Source organism: Brienomyrus brachyistius, chromosome 6 (assembly GCF_023856365.1).
Source record: "Brienomyrus brachyistius isolate T26 chromosome 6, BBRACH_0.4, whole genome shotgun sequence".
Classification (NCBI taxonomy): Eukaryota; Metazoa; Chordata; class Actinopteri; order Osteoglossiformes; family Mormyridae; genus Brienomyrus; species Brienomyrus brachyistius.
In genome coordinates, this window is record NC_064538.1 from 31,976,255 (window position 1) to 31,993,424 (window position 17,170).

Consider the following 17,170-nt stretch of genomic DNA (forward strand, 5'->3'; position numbering starts at 1 on the left):
TTTCAAAACAAAAACATTTCGCTGCTATTTTGCAACATTCTGGATATTTCAGAGCACAATGTTTACCTTCTATGTAAAGAGCTAAATGAGCATGAGCGCCGAAACCCCCTCCCCCGTTGTTCCCCCCAGTTCAGGAGTGGACGCTTCTGCTCAGAAGCTGCAAGGCTTTTGGCACAGCGTTTGGGGAAGCTCAGGGAAAGCAGCAGTCGAGCCCAGAGGACCCCCCCGCGGGAGTGAATGCGTCTTTTCCGGTGCTACATTGCTTTTGCACGGTGAGAGCGTTTGGAAAGGCCCAGCTCGGCGAAAGCGGCAGCCGATCTCTTTACGGACCCGCCCCCGCTGGAGTGAGAGAGTCTTCCACGGTGCTGCAAGGTTTTTGCACGGTGCTAGCGTTTGGAGAGGCCCAGCTCGGCGAAATACTAGGTAAGTTGAATCCTAGGTCCTTAGGACTCTGAGCGTATTCACAGTGGGCTGTCTTTTCGGAGCCTGCTTTTTATTACAAGTTTAGCTGTTTATTACTAGCTATCATTCTTTCATATCTTTAGCCCCATCCCTTCTGCATTGCCATAGCGCTTTGGTTTCATATCTGATTAGTATTTAGTTGTTTTTTTTTTCATGGTAGTTGAATGCAGGCTCCGCTCCTAATCCCATTAAATTTGAATACTGGGTCATTAGGACCCAAAGAGAATCACGGGCGCCATTTTGATGACGTAAACTTTTTTTTTTTTTCGCCATTTTGGTATCCTGCCGTCCTGAGATATGCCCCGAAACACACAAAGTCAGCGCGCTGCAACTGAATCCCAACATGTTTAAAAAAAATGCTTCTAAACCGCAAATTAAACTGGGTGACGAGGACCCTGTAAGGTGCCAAAGGAGAGGAGACCTGCACATGTAAAGTCACTCTACCTCTGCTTCCAGCGAGACAAGAGCTCCAGATTCTGTTGAAGATTTCATCTTTTGTTGAACAACTTCTCAAGAATGGCTTCCAAGTTGTAAGTTATGATCAATTTATTATTTCATTTGAATCTGTAGAAATTGTGGATAAACTTGTTCTACTTTACTGACACTGTGCAAAAGTCTCTGACCACTGACTGCTATTGTTAAAACTTAAATTGCATCAATTACAAAACTAAAACAATATTTTGAAGCAACTTAAGTTTAATTTAATTAATTAAATTAATTAAAGGCGATTGGCTCAGCTGAGCAGTGCATCAGACAAGCCTCCAACATCCAGTCTCTGTTGAACAGGGTTGTGAAAGCAGATGTAGGTTTTCAGGATATATTTAATCTTTGTGATCACATTGCTGAAACTCAAGATGGCATTGGCAACCATCGCTTCAATTTAATTTCACTTGTCTTGCTTTCACAAGTTGAGAGAAGACCATGTGGCAAAAGTACATACTCTCCAACTACAGACCAGCAGTTTGAGGAAGAAACTGTGTAAAATAGTACTGTTATAAGGATACTAAATACTAGACACAGAGCCTCTGTCTTCCCACCCCCACGTCACAGGAAAGACACAGCTTCTGTACTGACACCAGTATATATTGCAGTTCATTGGCTATAGTTCTTGACAAATATATACAAGATGCCTGTGTGTATAGACCTGCCCTGTCTATAGTTATTTTTCCAAAAAGGAGGTAACTGGATGTTCATCTTTCATATTACCGTAAATGTAAAAAAAATAATAAAGTATTTTCCTTGTCTGGAAAATGTAATGTGTACAGTTCATTGACTATAGTTCTCTACAAGTCTATACAAATGCCCGTTGCTTTGGATAAAGGCGTCTGCTAAATGCTTAAATGCAGTAACGGTCCTAGCTGATGAGGCGCCCTAGGCGAGCATCAGCGCCGGCACCCCCCCCCCCCCCCCCCAGGTGTAGGGAAACTATAGCGGAACTAATGTTGCGTTTGGGTTTAGGTCTGGTCAGTTTTGCTGGTAACATTTTTGTTTTGCTCAGTTATAAGTGCAGCATTTGTTATGCGGCTGAGAAAGTGTTTTAAGTTATAACGTCAATATTCATGGATATTGGAGTTATTGTATGAGCTGCAGTCATAAGTTAATGGCGTGAGCAAGCTGTAGCCTATTTAGGTTTGTGTTTGGTTATTTTTAGGAAAATGCCTGTGTTTTTACTGATTCATTTTTTGATGTATGTGCTTTATTTTATCTAGTTCTCACGGCATGCTCGACCGGATAGATATGTGAATAAATGCCCGTGATCAGAGATCAACTTGTGTTCGTTATTGAGGGAGGTTACAAGGGGGGGCGGCTCATAGGAAAGTTACGTATCATCATCATCATCATCATCATTATTATTATTATTACTTAATAGGCTTTGCTAAGCAGGTAAATTCATGTGGGCTTGTTCTTTTCATATTAAGACGCATTAATACCAACTAGCTTTAAGAATAGTGGAATGTTACACTTTTTTCTTCCTCCGTTTGTGGCACCCCCTGGATGAATGGCGCCCTTAGCATTTGCCTATATTGCCAATGCCACGGGCCGGCCTGCATAAATGCATGAGTGGTAACGCAATGGGGCTTATCATGGAGATTACCAGGGTCTTTCAGCTAACATTGCTGGCCTTTTTTTGTTGTGTTTTGTATTTGCATTGTTCTGCATGTAGTAGGAGAGTAGTGTATGTTTATTTCGAATGGAAGAATGAAAAAATACCTATATGTGCATTACATTTTGAACATAAAAGTAGGCTGTGTTAAGAAAACCCGCTTCTCTGTCGATTTACTCGTGGCTCGGTCGTAAATACATGTCTGACATTTATAATGAACCAAGACAATAAAAATCGCTTCTCAAATTTGCCCATTTATGGTTCTTTATTTCTGAATGCCAGCTTGTCCCTGATAGACGTTCATTCATTTAAAAGGAGCTCTACCCCGTCCCAAGATGGCGGCTCTGTTGACGCATTCGCTCCCATAGACGGCTGTATTCAACGCGACAACCAGTGCTGCTGCCTTCTGCAGGTTGGCGAAGATGCGAAGGGAAACCGAGCATCAGATGAAGGTCCACTTGTTCTACCAGCAGCTCCTGAGGTATGGTGCTACTGTAGAGTAGCTGTTAGCCATCCATCACTCTCCATGTGCTCATCTACATCTCCATCCACTTCAGCGAATCTGTGTGGGGGCCACTGGACCTGCTCAGTCTGGTGGCAGCAAGCGTCTCGAACCCATCTGACACAATCTTCTGGAAGGCAGCCCTCTTGTTGCCAAGTGATCATGAAAGAGATGCCAGTGTTGCTAACCAGTAAGTGGGGGAACTGGGTGTCGTTCGGGGAGGGATTGGGTGTTAGTTGGGTTTAGAGGTCCTGGAGCTTACATTTGTGCCCCCCTCCCATCTCTGATGCAGGATTTTGACAGAATGGCTGGAGTCCAAATTCGGTAACTTGGAGAAGCAAGAACACAGGGAGATGGTCCCCAACGGACACATGCAAACCTTGAGCATCAGCAGCGGCCTGCGGAGCGTGGGGGAGCGCATGCACACAGTGCACGTGTGTGTGAAGGTGTGGCAGATAGGGGGGAACTTGCCGATGAATATCGACAGGCTTCATGCCCCTGTGTTGCATGTTCTGTCATTAATGTTAGTCTAGCATAGCTTAACATAGCCTAGCATAGTCTGGCACTATGTGATATTAGCAGGTCCTGTGGTAACACAGATGTTTGCGAAGGGTGCAAGTGCAGGAAGTGAGGCCATGTTTCTCACTGTGGGTCAGGTGGCCCGCGGGCCCCTCAGCGAGGAAGGCCAGTTGGCATTGGAGAAGCGGAAGGGGCTGATGGGCATGGGCGCCCTGCTGATGCTGCTGCCCTCGGCAGTCAGTCCCGGGGCTGATGAGGAAGACGGGGACATCTTCCTGTTATCCGCCCTGCTGCAGCTCCGGCAGATCCAGCAGGCTAATGCCTGGCCACAGGCCCTTCCTCTGGTGGTGGTGGTCCCAGGGCAGGCTGGGCACAGGGCCAGCGATGAACGGCTAGAGGAAGGTGTGACACTAACCGTGTCTATGACAACAGGTGTCGCGTGGGATTCGCTTACTTTACTTATAGCATTTCTCTTGAGGCTATGTTTACGTATGCAGAGCTAATACAGTTGGTTTGTTCCTCCTGTCTGACCATCGGTTTCCTTTCCCTGTAAGACCTGATGCTTCAGACACTCATTGAGGAAGGTTTGATTTCAGAGTACATGTTCGTCCATATCCCCGAGACCACGAACGAACCCCAAGGATCCGAGCAGGTGAGTGTGCATGTTGTCGCTGGCCTCGGTAAGATTGAACCATCCCATTGACCATCACCCCCGTCTCCCCGCAGATCCGCCATGCCGTCAGGTGGCTCGCTGCCCGCTCCACGGCACCAGCCCGGCTCGTCTCGCAGACGTTGGTGCAGGTTGTGGAGGCCGGGCTCTGCCGCGAGTTTGCTGGTAGGCTTCACCGTGATCGGAGGGACCGTGACATGGCGGGACTGCCCTCCCAGGGCCCTGCACCCGTCATCGGCCTCTACAACACTGTCCTGGCTTTCTTGGCTGGCCTTGTGTCGTCCCCGAGTCTGGCTGGCCTCTCCTGGCCCGTGGCAGAGTTCTCGGTGCCAGGGGGTGGTGACTGCCTACCACATCTGCTCTGGAACTCGGCTGAGCACCTGGAGTGGCTCCAGGGGGCAGTCCTGAGCCTGCGGCTGCCCGACTGGCCGCTGCCAGCCGTGGGGGGTATGTCCATGCCTCAGATTCGGAATTCGGACTTCTTGCTAAGTGGCTGCTTCTTAGTCTGTTTCCTTATATTTCTGCTGCTGCCACCGCTCCCCCCACCCAGCTCCTTGGAGCCAGCTGGTTGCCTCCATCTTCCAGTACGTATCTCAAATCCCATGGTCCCGCCACAGCCAGCCACTCCTTATGTCCCAGTTGGAGAACCTTTTGGAGAGGCTGCGTCAGGACTGTGTGGGCCGAGGTGGGGGGCCGGACAAGGAGCCCACTTTCTGGGAGGTGCCCTGGGACGAAATTGTCATGCTCTGTGTAGAGCACCAACTCCTGGACTGGAACCCTCCTGGGTGCCCCGTGAGTGAAGGTGAGGGGGGTGGGGTGGGTCTGACGTTTGGGGGGGCCTACTGGGGATGCCATGCAGGTGTGAACCTATCCCACCATCTTCAGATGTCATCAGTGACGACGGAGAAATCCCGGTGTATTTCCTGAGCGATGGGCTGCAGGGCTTCATACCGCCGTCCTGCTGGGTGGATGCCGTAAAGCAGACGCACAGGGACAAGCAGCAGGGGAAGGCAGGGTAAGAGCCAGCCAGCCATGTAAATCTAACACATTCCAGATAGACTGTTAACAGTGACCTGCAGATTTAATGAATATTATTTACTATTAAATGGAAGAAGAGGGAAAGCCATCAGCTTCCAGTCTTGCTCATATCCCCAAGAGTGGTGTACAATACTGGCTTCTTATCCAAAGTCTCTGCCATTGCAGGTGTCACCAGAGCATGTGGCCTCATCCTCGACTGGCCAGGCCACGTCTTCAACAGAAGCTGTTTCACAGCATGGTTGAGGACCCTGAGTCCGGATCCGGTGTTGCCCCTGTTTTGGATGCTGCCTCCAGCCCCCAGGACCTCCTGGCTCGCATTGAGGAGGAGAAAGAACAGAGCCGCAGGTCTGACAGAGAACAGACATGCTACACACGTGTACTCTCTCATGTGAGTTGTGGCATAAACATTGAGCCATTTCCTGTTTGACTTGGATCTGCAGGTTCGAGGACCAGCTGCGTACCTGGCTTGACGTCGAGTCCCTGGGCCCTTCCTCTTCCTCCTCACCACTTTTCTTGCCTTCTTCGTTACTGTCTGTACCGGAGATCGTAGTGCCCTCCCCAAAGATGGCTGCCCCACCTGCACTTGCCCTGGTATTGACCCTGTGCCTACACAGTTGCTCACATTTTAAGACCCCAAGTACCCTGTGCTCATCAGTTGAGACTGTTTCTGTGCCCATTTTTGTAGCAGAAGGAGCGCAGTGTCCGCAGTGACCAGGCCAGGGGAGCTGCCAGTTTGTATATTTCCGCAGATGTGACACAGGCGCGGATATAATCTCCCAGGCCGAAGGACGCCGAAATCTACCGCGCTGTAAGAACTCTGTTTCGACTTTTGAAGGCCGTATTTTTGGGCTTTTTACACAATGAATCCGTCTGGGCTTTTCGGCAGAACACAAGGCGGAGCGTTTCAGTCTCCGCGCGCCCCGACCTCGGGGCTCTTTTCCTTCGGCCAGCAGAACGCCCCTTTCGTGCAGCCGCCTGCCCTCGGCCAGGGCACCGGCCAGACCTCGCTCTTCAGTACATCGTCTGCCTTCGGCCAGACCGGATCCCTTTTCGGGCAGCCTGGCGGGACGGCGTCTGGACAGGCCCCGACCTTCGGCATGCCCGGTTCTGGGAGTCAGACCCCGTCGTTTGTACAGAGCGACACCAGGTTCGGCCCGCCGCCCTCCTTCGGGCAGCCGGCCGGGGTCGGTCAGAGCTCTGTCTTTAACCAGAACTCGGCTTTTCCCCAGACCTCTGCCTTTGTTCCAGCCCATCCAGCACCACCGCTACCAGTATGGACAGCAGTGGGCCTGCTCCTGCTGCCTCTGAGTTCCTTTCTGGAGCATTAGGTTTTAGCTTCTCACAGCCCATCGCAGTGTCCAGCAGCATCCTCCCCACCAAAGATGCACATCCCAGCACCACCCAGGAGTTCAGCTTCTCGAAACCAGCAGCACCCTCCGTTGGTGCTGGCAGTGGCCTGGGTGGGGGGACCTCCCAGGCCGCCTCTGTCTCCAGTTACTCTGCCTCTAGCCTCCATGAGCCCCGGCCACTGTTTGGTGCTGTCAGCTTTGGTCCGCTAAAACCCAAGACTGACGCTGGGGTTGTGTCTGGTGAGGTCCGTGGGGGGGGGGGGGCGATGAGGGGGAGAATGCAGGGGAGGCAGCGGCTAAGGGTACCAAGCGGAAGGAGGAGATGGTGGAGCATTTATCAGAGGAGCCCCAAGTTGGTGCTGACTCCGCCCCCAGGCACCCTCCCAAGAGGCCCCTGGTCCGGGGCCGGGGGCCTGTCAGCAGCATCTTTCGCAGTGCCTTGACCAGCATCCTGAAGACACCGGCCCTACAGACCCGGCGAGAGCCGAAGAGGAGTGAGGAGCCACAGCCAGACTGGGGGGAGGCGGAGCACCAGGGTTCGATGGCACCGACCACCAGCCACTCACCCTCAACGCCGCCAAGGTCACAGGCCCCAACCCGGGAGGTCCTTGAGAGGGCGGAGGAGTTGGGTGAGTACTCCCAGGAAGAAGCACATTGGGTTCGAAGCCAAGTATAGTCTGAAAAACTGAACTCTGTGACACTTGCCACAGATCCCGAAACTGAGGCAGCATCAACAGTGAGACGTGCCCGCCGCCTGGACAGCACAGACAGCCTGGGGGGGATGTCACCCTCCGAAGCCATGGTGCTCCAATGCAAGAACATTCCAGCCAGTCTTAACAGCAAGGACATCCTGGGGGAACATTTCCGCCAGTTCGGACGTGTGCAGCGGATCTTCTGCAGGCCCCAGAAGAACCTGGCCATAGTGCACTTCCACGACCATGTGAGCAATGGCTTTGCACACCTTTGGGGGGGGGGCTTGGTCGCTGTACTCATTAGGCTGTGGTCTCGTCCATGATCTCCCGGGCTTTCCTCACTGACTTTTGGTATCTTTCAGGCTTCTGCTGCCAAAGCCAAGAAGAAGGGCAAACTGCTGCGCAGGCATGAGCTCACCATCTTCTGGCAGAGGAAGAAGCAGAGTGAGTGACTATTACGGTGCTCTCTATCTGTGCATCGAGCCAAGGCCAGGGCGGGGTCTTTGTGACTCGTTGCAGCCTTTCATTCCCATGTCAGCTGTTTCGATGAACTGGTTCTGTGTGTCTCTTAGGTCCAGGAGAGAAGGGCCAAAGGCCTCCAGATGACCCTGATCCTCAGAGCCAGGCAGGAGGCTTTGAGTCAGCCCCTGTCTGCAAAGCCCTCTCCAAATCCACCTCCGGCTGGTCCTCCAGCTCATCCCTATCCAGAGGGTAATCTTGTCTTTAAATCATTCTCTTACCGTAAGAGTAAATAACTCAATTTTACAATAAGATGGCCGGGTCTTTATTAAATTAAGTTAGGGAAGAAAATCACCTTTTTGAAACCCAATGCAAGTTCTTTAAAAAAAAAAAAAAATCTGGATCACTCTGGTTTTTTATTATGTATACATTTTGTTTGTTTTTTTTCCAAGCAGCTTGAGTTATGTTAGGTCATCTGGTAATGAAACTCTTTACCTCAGGCTCGGATTCGTGACATTAAAGTCAAACTGAGTTCTTTGGCTGCTATGCCCCCTACTGGCCAGGTGTTCAAAGGAGCCCAGGTTTTGCCAGCTTTTAGAAGCTCTTCAGCCTTTGGTCTGTCCCTCTCAGGTCACCAGCCAAGAAACCCCTGGCGACAAAGGCCCTGCAGTTTGAGAGTGAGCCGCAGATGGAGCCCAGCCCAGACGGCCTCGAATCCGAACATCTAGCCAGCAGCCTCCCCTCTCCCCTCTTCCACCTGATTGGCCAGGTAGCTGAAACCGCAGAGGAGAAGTATCGTCTGCTAGAGCAGCGGGACAAGATCCTGCGACAGGGTAGGTCCCCCTAGGGTCACGTTGCTGAGCCACCCCCCCCTCCCACCCCAAAGTGAATCGCCAGCTGACACGGTCTCCTCTGGCACAGCTCGGCCCAAGAGGACCGACCTGGATCTGTCCAAGGTGTTTGTGGGTACGTGTCCTGACATGTGTCCGGAGAAGGAGCGTTACATGAGGGAGACCCGGAACCAACTGAGCTCTTTTGAGGTCATCCCCAACACGGAAAAGGTATCACCACCCCTGCCCCTCTTTCCTAATGCTTCCCCCTCCCCGCCATGAATTGACAGACCACAGGCTGCAAATCACCCTCTGCACCCCACGCAGGTGGACCACACTGCTGCCATTAAGGAGTACAGCAGGTCCTCTGCTGACCAGGAGGAGCCCCTCCCCCATGAACTGCGGCCCCTTACTGTGCTGAACATGACCATGAACTACCTGGTTACCCAGGTCATGGACCAGGGTGAGGACAACTACCGTGACTGGTATGACTTTGTGTGGAACCGCACACGAGGTATCCGGAAGGTGAGCAACATTAGTCCGTGTCTCATTATTCCTGTGCCCTGCGGGCCTCGCCCTGATCCTTTTTCTGGGCCATCTGCAGGATATCACTCAGCAGCACCTGTGCGACCCGCTTACGGTGTCCCTTATTGAAAAGTGCGCCCGCTTCCACATCCACTGCGCACACCACCTGTGCCAGGAGCCCATGATGTCCTTTGATGCTAAGATCAACAATGAAAACCTGACCAAATGCCTGCAGAGCCTCAAGGAGATGTACCAGGACCTGGCCAGCAAGAACATCTACTGCCCTCATGAGGCAGAGTTTCGGCAGTACAGCGTGCTCCTGAAGCTCAATGATGGAGACATCCTCCGGTGGGTGGCTGGCCGGCAGTCGGTGTCCCGTGTCACCGTGGCACCTCTCCAGCTGACATTTCATTCCCTCCCTACCTGCAGGGAGGTGCAGCAATTCCGGGCGGAGCTCCGAAACTCTCCGGAGGTGAAGTTTGCCGTCCAGGCCTTTGCCGCTGTCAACAGCAACAACTTCGTGAGGTTCTTCAAGCTGGTCAAGGTGGCCTCGTATCTGGCTGGTTGCATCTTGCACCGCTACTTCGACCAGGTGGGGGAGCCGTTGCTCCGCTCCCTACATCCTCATCAGCCCCAATACCTCACTTACCTGGACCGCTCTGGTGCCCCCTACAGGTGCGCCGTGAGGCTCTGCGGGCCCTGAATGTGGCCTACAGCTCCCGTGGTTCCACCACATTCCCGGTCGAAGACCTGGTCCGGATGCTCATGTTCCAGAATGCCGGCGAGGCTTCGGACCTCGCGCTGCAGTATGGGCTCGCGGTCGATGCAGGGTAAGGCTGGGCTGTGCTTCGTTGTCCCTTTTGTGTTGGGGGCAGGGTGGCTTATCTCTGATGGGGGTGCTAATCTATGATGGGTGGTATATTTTATTGAAGCTCTGCCCTCCCCCTAGCATGGTGGAGCTAAGCCGGACAGCGTACCAGGAGCCTGAGATCCAGCCACGTCCAAAGCGCTCTGTGGCCATCGCAAGGAAGCGGGAGGTGCTGGTGGGCCAAGTGGTCAACGGCGCGCCACTGCCCAACCCACCCCAACACACACCCGTCAACAGCTTTGACAGCCGCAACAAGTACCGTGGGGATGGGCAGCCAGCGGAGGCAGGCAGTGTGCCCAGGGCTGGTGCGTCTGCACTCCACCTTCCGCTAACTGTTACGCTTCGTCCACCTTCTGGCCTCTGATTGTAATTTTGTAATTTTTCCTGCCCACGCTGTAGCAGCCTCCCCTCAGAGGCCCCCCATTGAGCTGGATGCGCGGGCCCTCCAGCACCGATCCAAGATGCCGAGCGACCCAGCGGAGTCAGCTGGCCTCCCTGGTAGAGAGGAGAGTGGAGCACTTGGGGCATCTCCGTCGGAGGCACCACCAGTCGCCCCACCTACGCCTCCCCCACCGGAGCCCGTTTACACAGAGCAGGTGATAGATTGCTCATTGCTGCGTGTCAACCCAGTAGCAGTGTGTTGGTATTGCCATAGTAATGACAAATAACCCCCCCCCCCTTGCAGGACATCGCCACGGAGGTAGAGGCCATGCTGGAGGAGGTAGTGCAGGCCGAGGTGGCTGACGTGGCTGCCACCGGAGCCGAGTACATCTCTGCTGCACTCAGGTAGGAGCGTGAGCCAGATAGGGAGCAGTGGCCTCTAGAGGGTTGTCACACTCAACCAACACCAGTTTGGTGATGTGGATGGGTTGTTGCAGCATGTGCAACGGCCAGGTGGAGGCAGTGCTGAGTGAGGTGGTGGAGCAGATGCTGCGGGAGGTTTCTGCTGCCGAGATCCAGGCAGAGAGGGAGCATATCGCTGAGGAGAAGTGCAGGATGGAGGAAGCCAGGTAGGCCTCACCTGTCTGGGCTGGGGAGGAGGGGTGGGTGCATTTTGAGGGGATGTGCCATCTGATGGGCCTGTCTCTGTCAGGAGAAAGCAGGAACACGAGGAGCTCCTGGCCCGGCTCAGCAAGACACTGTGTGCCGAGATCACACAGGAGGTGCTGCGCGACTGCATCGTGGAGACTGCCTCAACAGAGATCAGGTACTGGTGAGCCAAGGGGGATCAGAGGTCATAGAGAGTGTTCAGATAACTGTATATAGGCTGAACGCATGCCCCTTCGTGCCAGGCGTGCCCAAGAAGAGCAGGCAGAATGTGTGGCTCGCAGCTCACAAGACGTGTGTGAGGTACTGCTGGAGGAGACGCTGTGTGGTGAGCTCACCCTGCTGGCCCAAGACGTCCTGGAAGCAGAGCTTCTGAGTATACGCAGGTTCATCAAAAGGTAAGGGGCAGTGGTAAGGGGACCAGATATTTTGCCCACATGCTCGCCGACAACCGGGCTTCACCCTGTGCATGTGTTGCAGGTGGCGTGATGTGGTGGCCGTGCGCAGGCAGCTGAAGCGACAGATGCGTGATTTTCCTGCTGCCCCTGGCTGTGTGGACCCCCGCTTCAGGCTGCAGGCCTTGGCCCCCAGTGCCCCCCCCTCACCCTGCCTGGACAGGCTGGCCCGGGGCGTGGTCAACCTGGGGCACGCTGGGGACCTCTCTGTTTCCTGCACCAGGTACATCTCTCTCACAGCATAATAATGCTGACATAATATTCATAATAGAGGTGCACCGATCCCACTTTTTCAGTGCCAATATAATCTTGATACCTGAACATAAGGTATTGGCTGATTATGAGTATGATCCAGGACCAAAGCTCTTTTTTTTTTTCCAAGCTAGTAAATACAAATGGAAAAGAAGTTTTAATTAGCCCACAAGAAACATACATAAGATACTGTTCCACCTCTTATGTGCATCTTGTATTGAGCATTTTTGAGACATTTTGCAGTTGTTTGAATATCTTCACAAGTACACCCAAGTGGCATGCGTCACTTTTCACTGTGATAGCAGCACCTCGTGTATCAAGCTATAGCGAGTGCGCAAAACAGCCCAAGCTGGCTTCCAAATCCATCGCTTTTTTTCATATTACTTGCATTGCCTTAATTGAGTGCACTATTAGTGGGATTTTCCACTGAATGTTACTTTGTTTTTACAAAGATCGCAAATCGCTGTGCTACTGGTTGTTTCAAGCATAAAATTCTTCCAGGTTTTAGACATGTTAGTTTGCTTCGCAAGCATGCAAGTTGCATTTGCTACCATCACCTGATCCTTCCACTACAAAGGACATGCACATGACGTCATAGCAGGGGAAGTCACTGCACTCACACACACTGAGTGTCAAAAAACCGAGGAAGCGTTAACGTTCAGCTTGAATGCCACAAAAAATAAAAAAGGGGGGAAAGCTGTTGTGCGATTTGATTGTACCACTCAGTATAAGAAGAAATAGACTGGCAATAACTAAATAATTATTGAACATGGATCGGTCACATGTGGCCGATGTCCGATCCGTCTGATTAGGTATCTTGAATATTGGATCGGGGCACCTCTGCTGAATTAGACAGTACTTCCCAAAATGACTTCCGTCCTGTCCGTTTATTTTGCTGGCCATTGATTTGCTGTAGTGTTAAGTGTACCGATGCTGACACTCTGCTGCCTTCTGCAGGTTGGCGAAGATGCGAAGGGAAACCGAGCATCAGATGAAGGTCCACTTGTTCTACCAGCAGCTCCTGAGGTATGGTGCTACTGTAGAGTAGCTGTTAGCCATCCATCACTCTCCATGTGCTCATCTACATCTCCATCCACTTCAGCGAATCTATGTGGGGGCCACTGGACCTGCTCAGTCTGGTGGCAGCAAGCGTCTCGAACCCATCTGACACAATCTTCTAGAAGGCAGCCCTCTTGTTGCCAAGTGATCATGAAAGAGATGCCAGTGTTGCTAACCAGTAAGTGGGGGAACTGGGTGTCGTTCGGGGAGGGATTGGGTGTTAGTTGGGTTTAGAGGTCCTGGAGCTTACATTTGTGCCCCCCTCCCATCTCTGATGCAGGATTTTGACAGAATGGCTGGAGTCCAAATTCGGTAACTCGGAGAAGCAAGAACACAGGGAGATGGTCCCCAACGGACACATGCAAACCTTGAGCATCAGCAGCGGCCTGCGGAGCGTGGGGGAGCGCATGCACACAGTGCACGTGTGTGTGAAGGTGTGGCAGATAGGGGGGAACTTGCCGATGAATATCGACAGGCTTCATGCCCCTGTGTTGCATGTTCTGTCATTAATGTTAGTCTAGCATAGCTTAACATAGCCTAGCATAGTCTGGCACTATGTGATATTAGCAGGTCCTGTGGTAACACAGATGTTTGCGAAGGGTGCAAGTGCAGGAAGTGAGGCCATGTTTCTCACTGTGGGTCAGGTGGCCCGCGGGCCCCTCAGCGAGGAAGGCCAGTTGGCATTGGAGAAGCGGAAGGGGCTGATGGGCATGGGCGCCCTGCTGATGCTGCTGCCCTCGGCAGTCAGTCCCGGGGCTGATGAGGAAGACGGGGACATCTTCCTGTTATCCGCCCTGCTGCAGCTCCGGCAGATCCAGCAGGCTAATGCCTGGCCACAGGCCCTTCCTCTGGTGGTGGTGGTCCTAGGGCAGGCTGGGCACAGGGCCAGCGATGAACGGCTAGAGGAAGGTGTGACACTAACCGTGTCTATGACAACAGGTGTCGCGTGGGATTCGCTTACTTTACTTATAGCATTTCTCTTGAGGCTATGTTTACGTATGCAGAGCTAATACAGTTGGTTTGTTCCTCCTGTCTGACCATCGGTTTCCTTTCCCTGTAAGACCTGATGCTTCAGACACTCATTGAGGAAGGTTTGATTTCAGAGTACATGTTCGTCCATATCCCCGAGACCACGAACGAACCCCAAGGATCCGAGCAGGTGAGTGTGCATGTTGTCGCTGGCCTCGGTAAGATTGAACCATCCCATTGACTATCACCCCCGTATCCCCGCAGATCCGCCATGCCGTCAGGTGGCTCGCTGCCCGCTCCACGGCACCAGCCCGGCTCGTCTCGCAGACGTTGGTGCAGGTTGTGGAGGCCGGGCTCTGCCGCGAGTTTGCTGGTAGGCTTCACCGTGATCGGAGGGACCGTGACATGGCGGGACTGCCCTCCCAGGGCCCTGCACCCGTCATCGGCCTCTACAACACTGTCCTGGCTTTCTTGGCTGGCCTTGTGTCGTCCCCGAGTCTGGCTGGCCTCTCCTGGCCCGTGGCAGAGTTCTCGGTGCCAGGGGGTGGTGACTGCCTACCACATCTGCTCTGGAACTCGGCTGAGCACCTGGAGTGGCTCCAGGGGGCAGTCCTGAGCCTGCGGCTGCCCGACTGGCCGCTGCCAGCCGTGGGGGGTATGTCCATGCCTCAGATTCGGAATTCGGACTTCTTGCTAAGTGGCTGCTTCTTAGTCTGTTTCCTTATATTTCTGCTGCTGCCACCGCTCCCCCCACCCAGCTCCTTGGAGCCAGCTGGTTGCCTCCATCTTCCAGTACGTATCTCAAATCCCATGGTCCCGCCACAGCCAGCCACTCCTTATGTCCCAGTTGGAGAACCTTTTGGAGAGGCTGCGTCAGGACTGTGTGGGCCGAGGTGGGGGGCCGGACAAGGAGCCCACTTTCTGGGAGGTGCCCTGGGACGAAATTGTCATGCTCTGTGTAGAGCACCAACTCCTGGACTGGAACCCTCCTGGGTGCCCCGTGAGTGAAGGTGAGGGGGGTGGGGTGGGTCTGACGTTTGGGGGGGCCTACTGGGGATGCCATGCAGGTGTGAACCTATCCCACCATCTTCAGATGTCATCAGTGACGACGGAGAAATCCCGGTGTATTTCCTGAGCGATGGGCTGCAGGGCTTCATACCGCCGTCCTGCTGGGTGGATGCCGTAAAGCAGACGCACAGGGACAAGCAGCAGGGGAAGGCAGGGTAAGAGCCAGCCAGCCATGTAAATCTAACACATTCCAGATAGACTGTTAACAGTGACCTGCAGATTTAATGAATATTATTTACTATTAAATGGAAGAAGAGGGAAAGCCATCAGCTTCCAGTCTTGCTCATATCCCCAAGAGTGGTGTACAATACTGGCTTCTTATCCAAAGTCTCTGCCATTGCAGGTGTCACCAGAGCATGTGGCCTCATCCTCGACTGGCCAGGCCACGTCTTCAACAGAAGCTGTTTCACAGCATGGTTGAGGACCCTGAGTCCGGATCCGGTGTTGCCCCTGTTTTGGATGCTGCCTCCAGCCCCCAGGACCTCCTGGCTCGCATTGAGGAGGAGAAAGAACAGAGCCGCAGGTCTGACAGAGAACAGACATGCTACACACGTGTACTCTCTCATGTGAGTTGTGGCATAAACATTGAGCCATTTCCTGTTTGACTTGGATCTGCAGGTTCGAGGACCAGCTGCGTACCTGGCTTGACGTCGAGTCCCTGGGCCCTTCCTCTTCCTCCTCACCACTTTTCTTGCCTTCTTCGTTACTGTCTGTACCGGAGATCGTAGTGCCCTCCCCAAAGATGGCTGCCCCACCTGCACTTGCCCTGGTATTGACCCTGTGCTACACAGTTGCTCACATTTTAAGACCCCAAGTACCCTGTGCTCATCAGTTGAGACTGTTTCTGTGCCCATTTTTGTAGCAGAAGGAGCGCAGTGTCCGCAGTGACCAGGCCAGGGGAGCTGCCAGTTCTATGGCGAGGCGTCTACAGGAGCTGGAGCAGCTGATCTCTGCAAGCCGGGAGGAGGAGCTCGCATGTGAGCTGAAGCTAAGCTGCCTTCTGGACATTGTTGATGACTGAGTGTCATGTGACCCACCTGATGTCTGCCGTTGACTGCCACAAGTTGTCTCTCTTATGCCTGATTTCTGCAGTATATTTAGTTGTGTGGTACTTGTGCATATATTGCTTTGAAGAGTATGATGTACAGTAATTTACACAACATTGGGAGTGTTGTAACTGGGGGAAAAACATGTCATAGGAAATGGACAGTTTTTTAGGGTTTTTTTTTTGTGCAAATTTTAAATATTAAAATGTTATTGTATTTAGAAACCCATGGCTATTTCTTTGTTTTTTTTCCATCATGAAACTTTGTTTATTGTACTTTTAAATTGAATCACAATTTGCTGCAGAATCTTTAAAACCTGTGACGTTATTTGCCCATATTAGACACTCATACGTGGGGTTGTTACTGCTGTTTCTTTAACCTTGTGTATTGTTGGTCAAAATTAACAATTTAGGTAATATCTGCATTGTACACCATTGCAAAAGTATGTCTTTTTTTAGATTCTTAAAGAAAGTTCATGTAATTGAACTGAAGATCACAGCAGTTCACTAAGCAGTCTGCCACTGAGTTCCTTTTATAAACTGGCTGGCTGGTTTTTAAGAAAATATGCCCGTGGATGCCCTACAGGTGGCAGCAGGGAGCCATCTGCATATGTACAGACAGTCTGCTGGTTAAGAATATTCGACTGACTTGATGTAGCTAAGATATTTTGCATTTAAAAGCAGATGGCCATAGATCCTATCATACTAATTTAGTTTAAAACTATTTTTAATATCAAACATATGCATTACTTTATGATGCTCATGAAAACATCACCCTGCTTTATTCTTTCGTGGGCTTGAGGTACAGTACTGTATGCAGTTATTTTTAATATTACTGTACTATAATGTTCTGTAGTATTACTCTTCTCACACCAATAAATTTGACTTTAAGACTGACTTAGGATGGATCTTCTATTCTGGGGACTTCCTGTATTCTGTATGATGTTCATTATGAACTGCTTCCTCTGATATTATTTCAACAAGCAGAAAACTGTCTACCTGCCCCTGCGCTCACTGTCATGTAATTCTGTTATGCACTTTTAAATGCAGGGAGCAGATAATCCCTCCCCCCCCCCCCCTGCTGACTGTTCCAAATCATGGGTGCATGTTACAAGTCCGGAACATATTTTAACTTAGTACTAACTTAGCGTCATATTTGATCTGATTCGACTGAATATCCCAGGTTTCCATCTCTCATGCACCTGGTGTGACGTGTTTTCAGACTCTCAGGCTGGCGCAAAGAAGTCTTACGGGAAC

At 52.0% G+C, this 17,170-nt stretch overlaps 2 protein-coding genes across 2 annotated transcripts; both read left to right on the plus strand.

Annotated features, from left to right (window-relative positions):
- Nucleotides 1-2,956: 2,956 nt before the first annotated feature.
- LOC125744602 (germinal-center associated nuclear protein-like) lies at nucleotides 2,957-6,896 on the plus strand. The gene is made up of 11 exons (XM_049016594.1): nucleotides 2,957-3,047; nucleotides 3,124-3,258; nucleotides 3,361-3,514; nucleotides 3,725-3,989; nucleotides 4,142-4,239; nucleotides 4,314-4,704; nucleotides 4,808-5,059; nucleotides 5,143-5,272; nucleotides 5,461-5,640; nucleotides 5,736-5,886; nucleotides 5,981-6,896. Exons 1-11 carry the CDS (start codon nucleotides 2,989-2,991, stop codon nucleotides 6,065-6,067), a joined length of 1,902 nt encoding a protein of 633 aa, XP_048872551.1. The 5' UTR covers nucleotides 2,957-2,988; the 3' UTR covers nucleotides 6,068-6,896.
- A 5,830-nt stretch (nucleotides 6,897-12,726) lies between these two features.
- LOC125744604 (germinal-center associated nuclear protein-like) lies at nucleotides 12,727-16,803 on the plus strand. The gene is made up of 11 exons (XM_049016595.1): nucleotides 12,727-12,798; nucleotides 12,875-13,009; nucleotides 13,112-13,265; nucleotides 13,476-13,740; nucleotides 13,893-13,990; nucleotides 14,065-14,455; nucleotides 14,559-14,810; nucleotides 14,894-15,023; nucleotides 15,212-15,391; nucleotides 15,487-15,637; nucleotides 15,731-16,803. The coding sequence occupies exons 3-11, from the start codon at nucleotides 13,173-13,175 to the stop codon at nucleotides 15,887-15,889; spliced, it is 1,719 nt and encodes a 572-aa protein (XP_048872552.1). The 5' UTR covers nucleotides 12,727-12,798; nucleotides 12,875-13,009; nucleotides 13,112-13,172; the 3' UTR covers nucleotides 15,890-16,803.
- The last annotated feature ends 367 nt before the right edge of the window (nucleotides 16,804-17,170 follow it).

Coding starts and splice junctions, on each gene's coding strand:
- LOC125744602 (XM_049016594.1), top strand. CDS start 2,989: ATGCGAAGGGAAACCGAGCATCAGATGAAGGTCCACTTGTTCTACCAG. Junction 3,515..3,724: donor CAGTGCACGTGTGTGTGAAG/GTGTGGCAGATA, acceptor ACTGTGGGTCAG/GTGGCCCGCGGGCCCCTCAG. Junction 3,990..4,141: donor CGATGAACGGCTAGAGGAAG/GTGTGACACTAA, acceptor TTTCCCTGTAAG/ACCTGATGCTTCAGACACTC.
- LOC125744604 (XM_049016595.1), top strand. CDS start 13,173: ATGGTCCCCAACGGACACATGCAAACCTTGAGCATCAGCAGCGGCCTG. Junction 13,266..13,475: donor CAGTGCACGTGTGTGTGAAG/GTGTGGCAGATA, acceptor ACTGTGGGTCAG/GTGGCCCGCGGGCCCCTCAG. Junction 14,456..14,558: donor GCCGCTGCCAGCCGTGGGGG/GTATGTCCATGC, acceptor CCCCCCACCCAG/CTCCTTGGAGCCAGCTGGTT.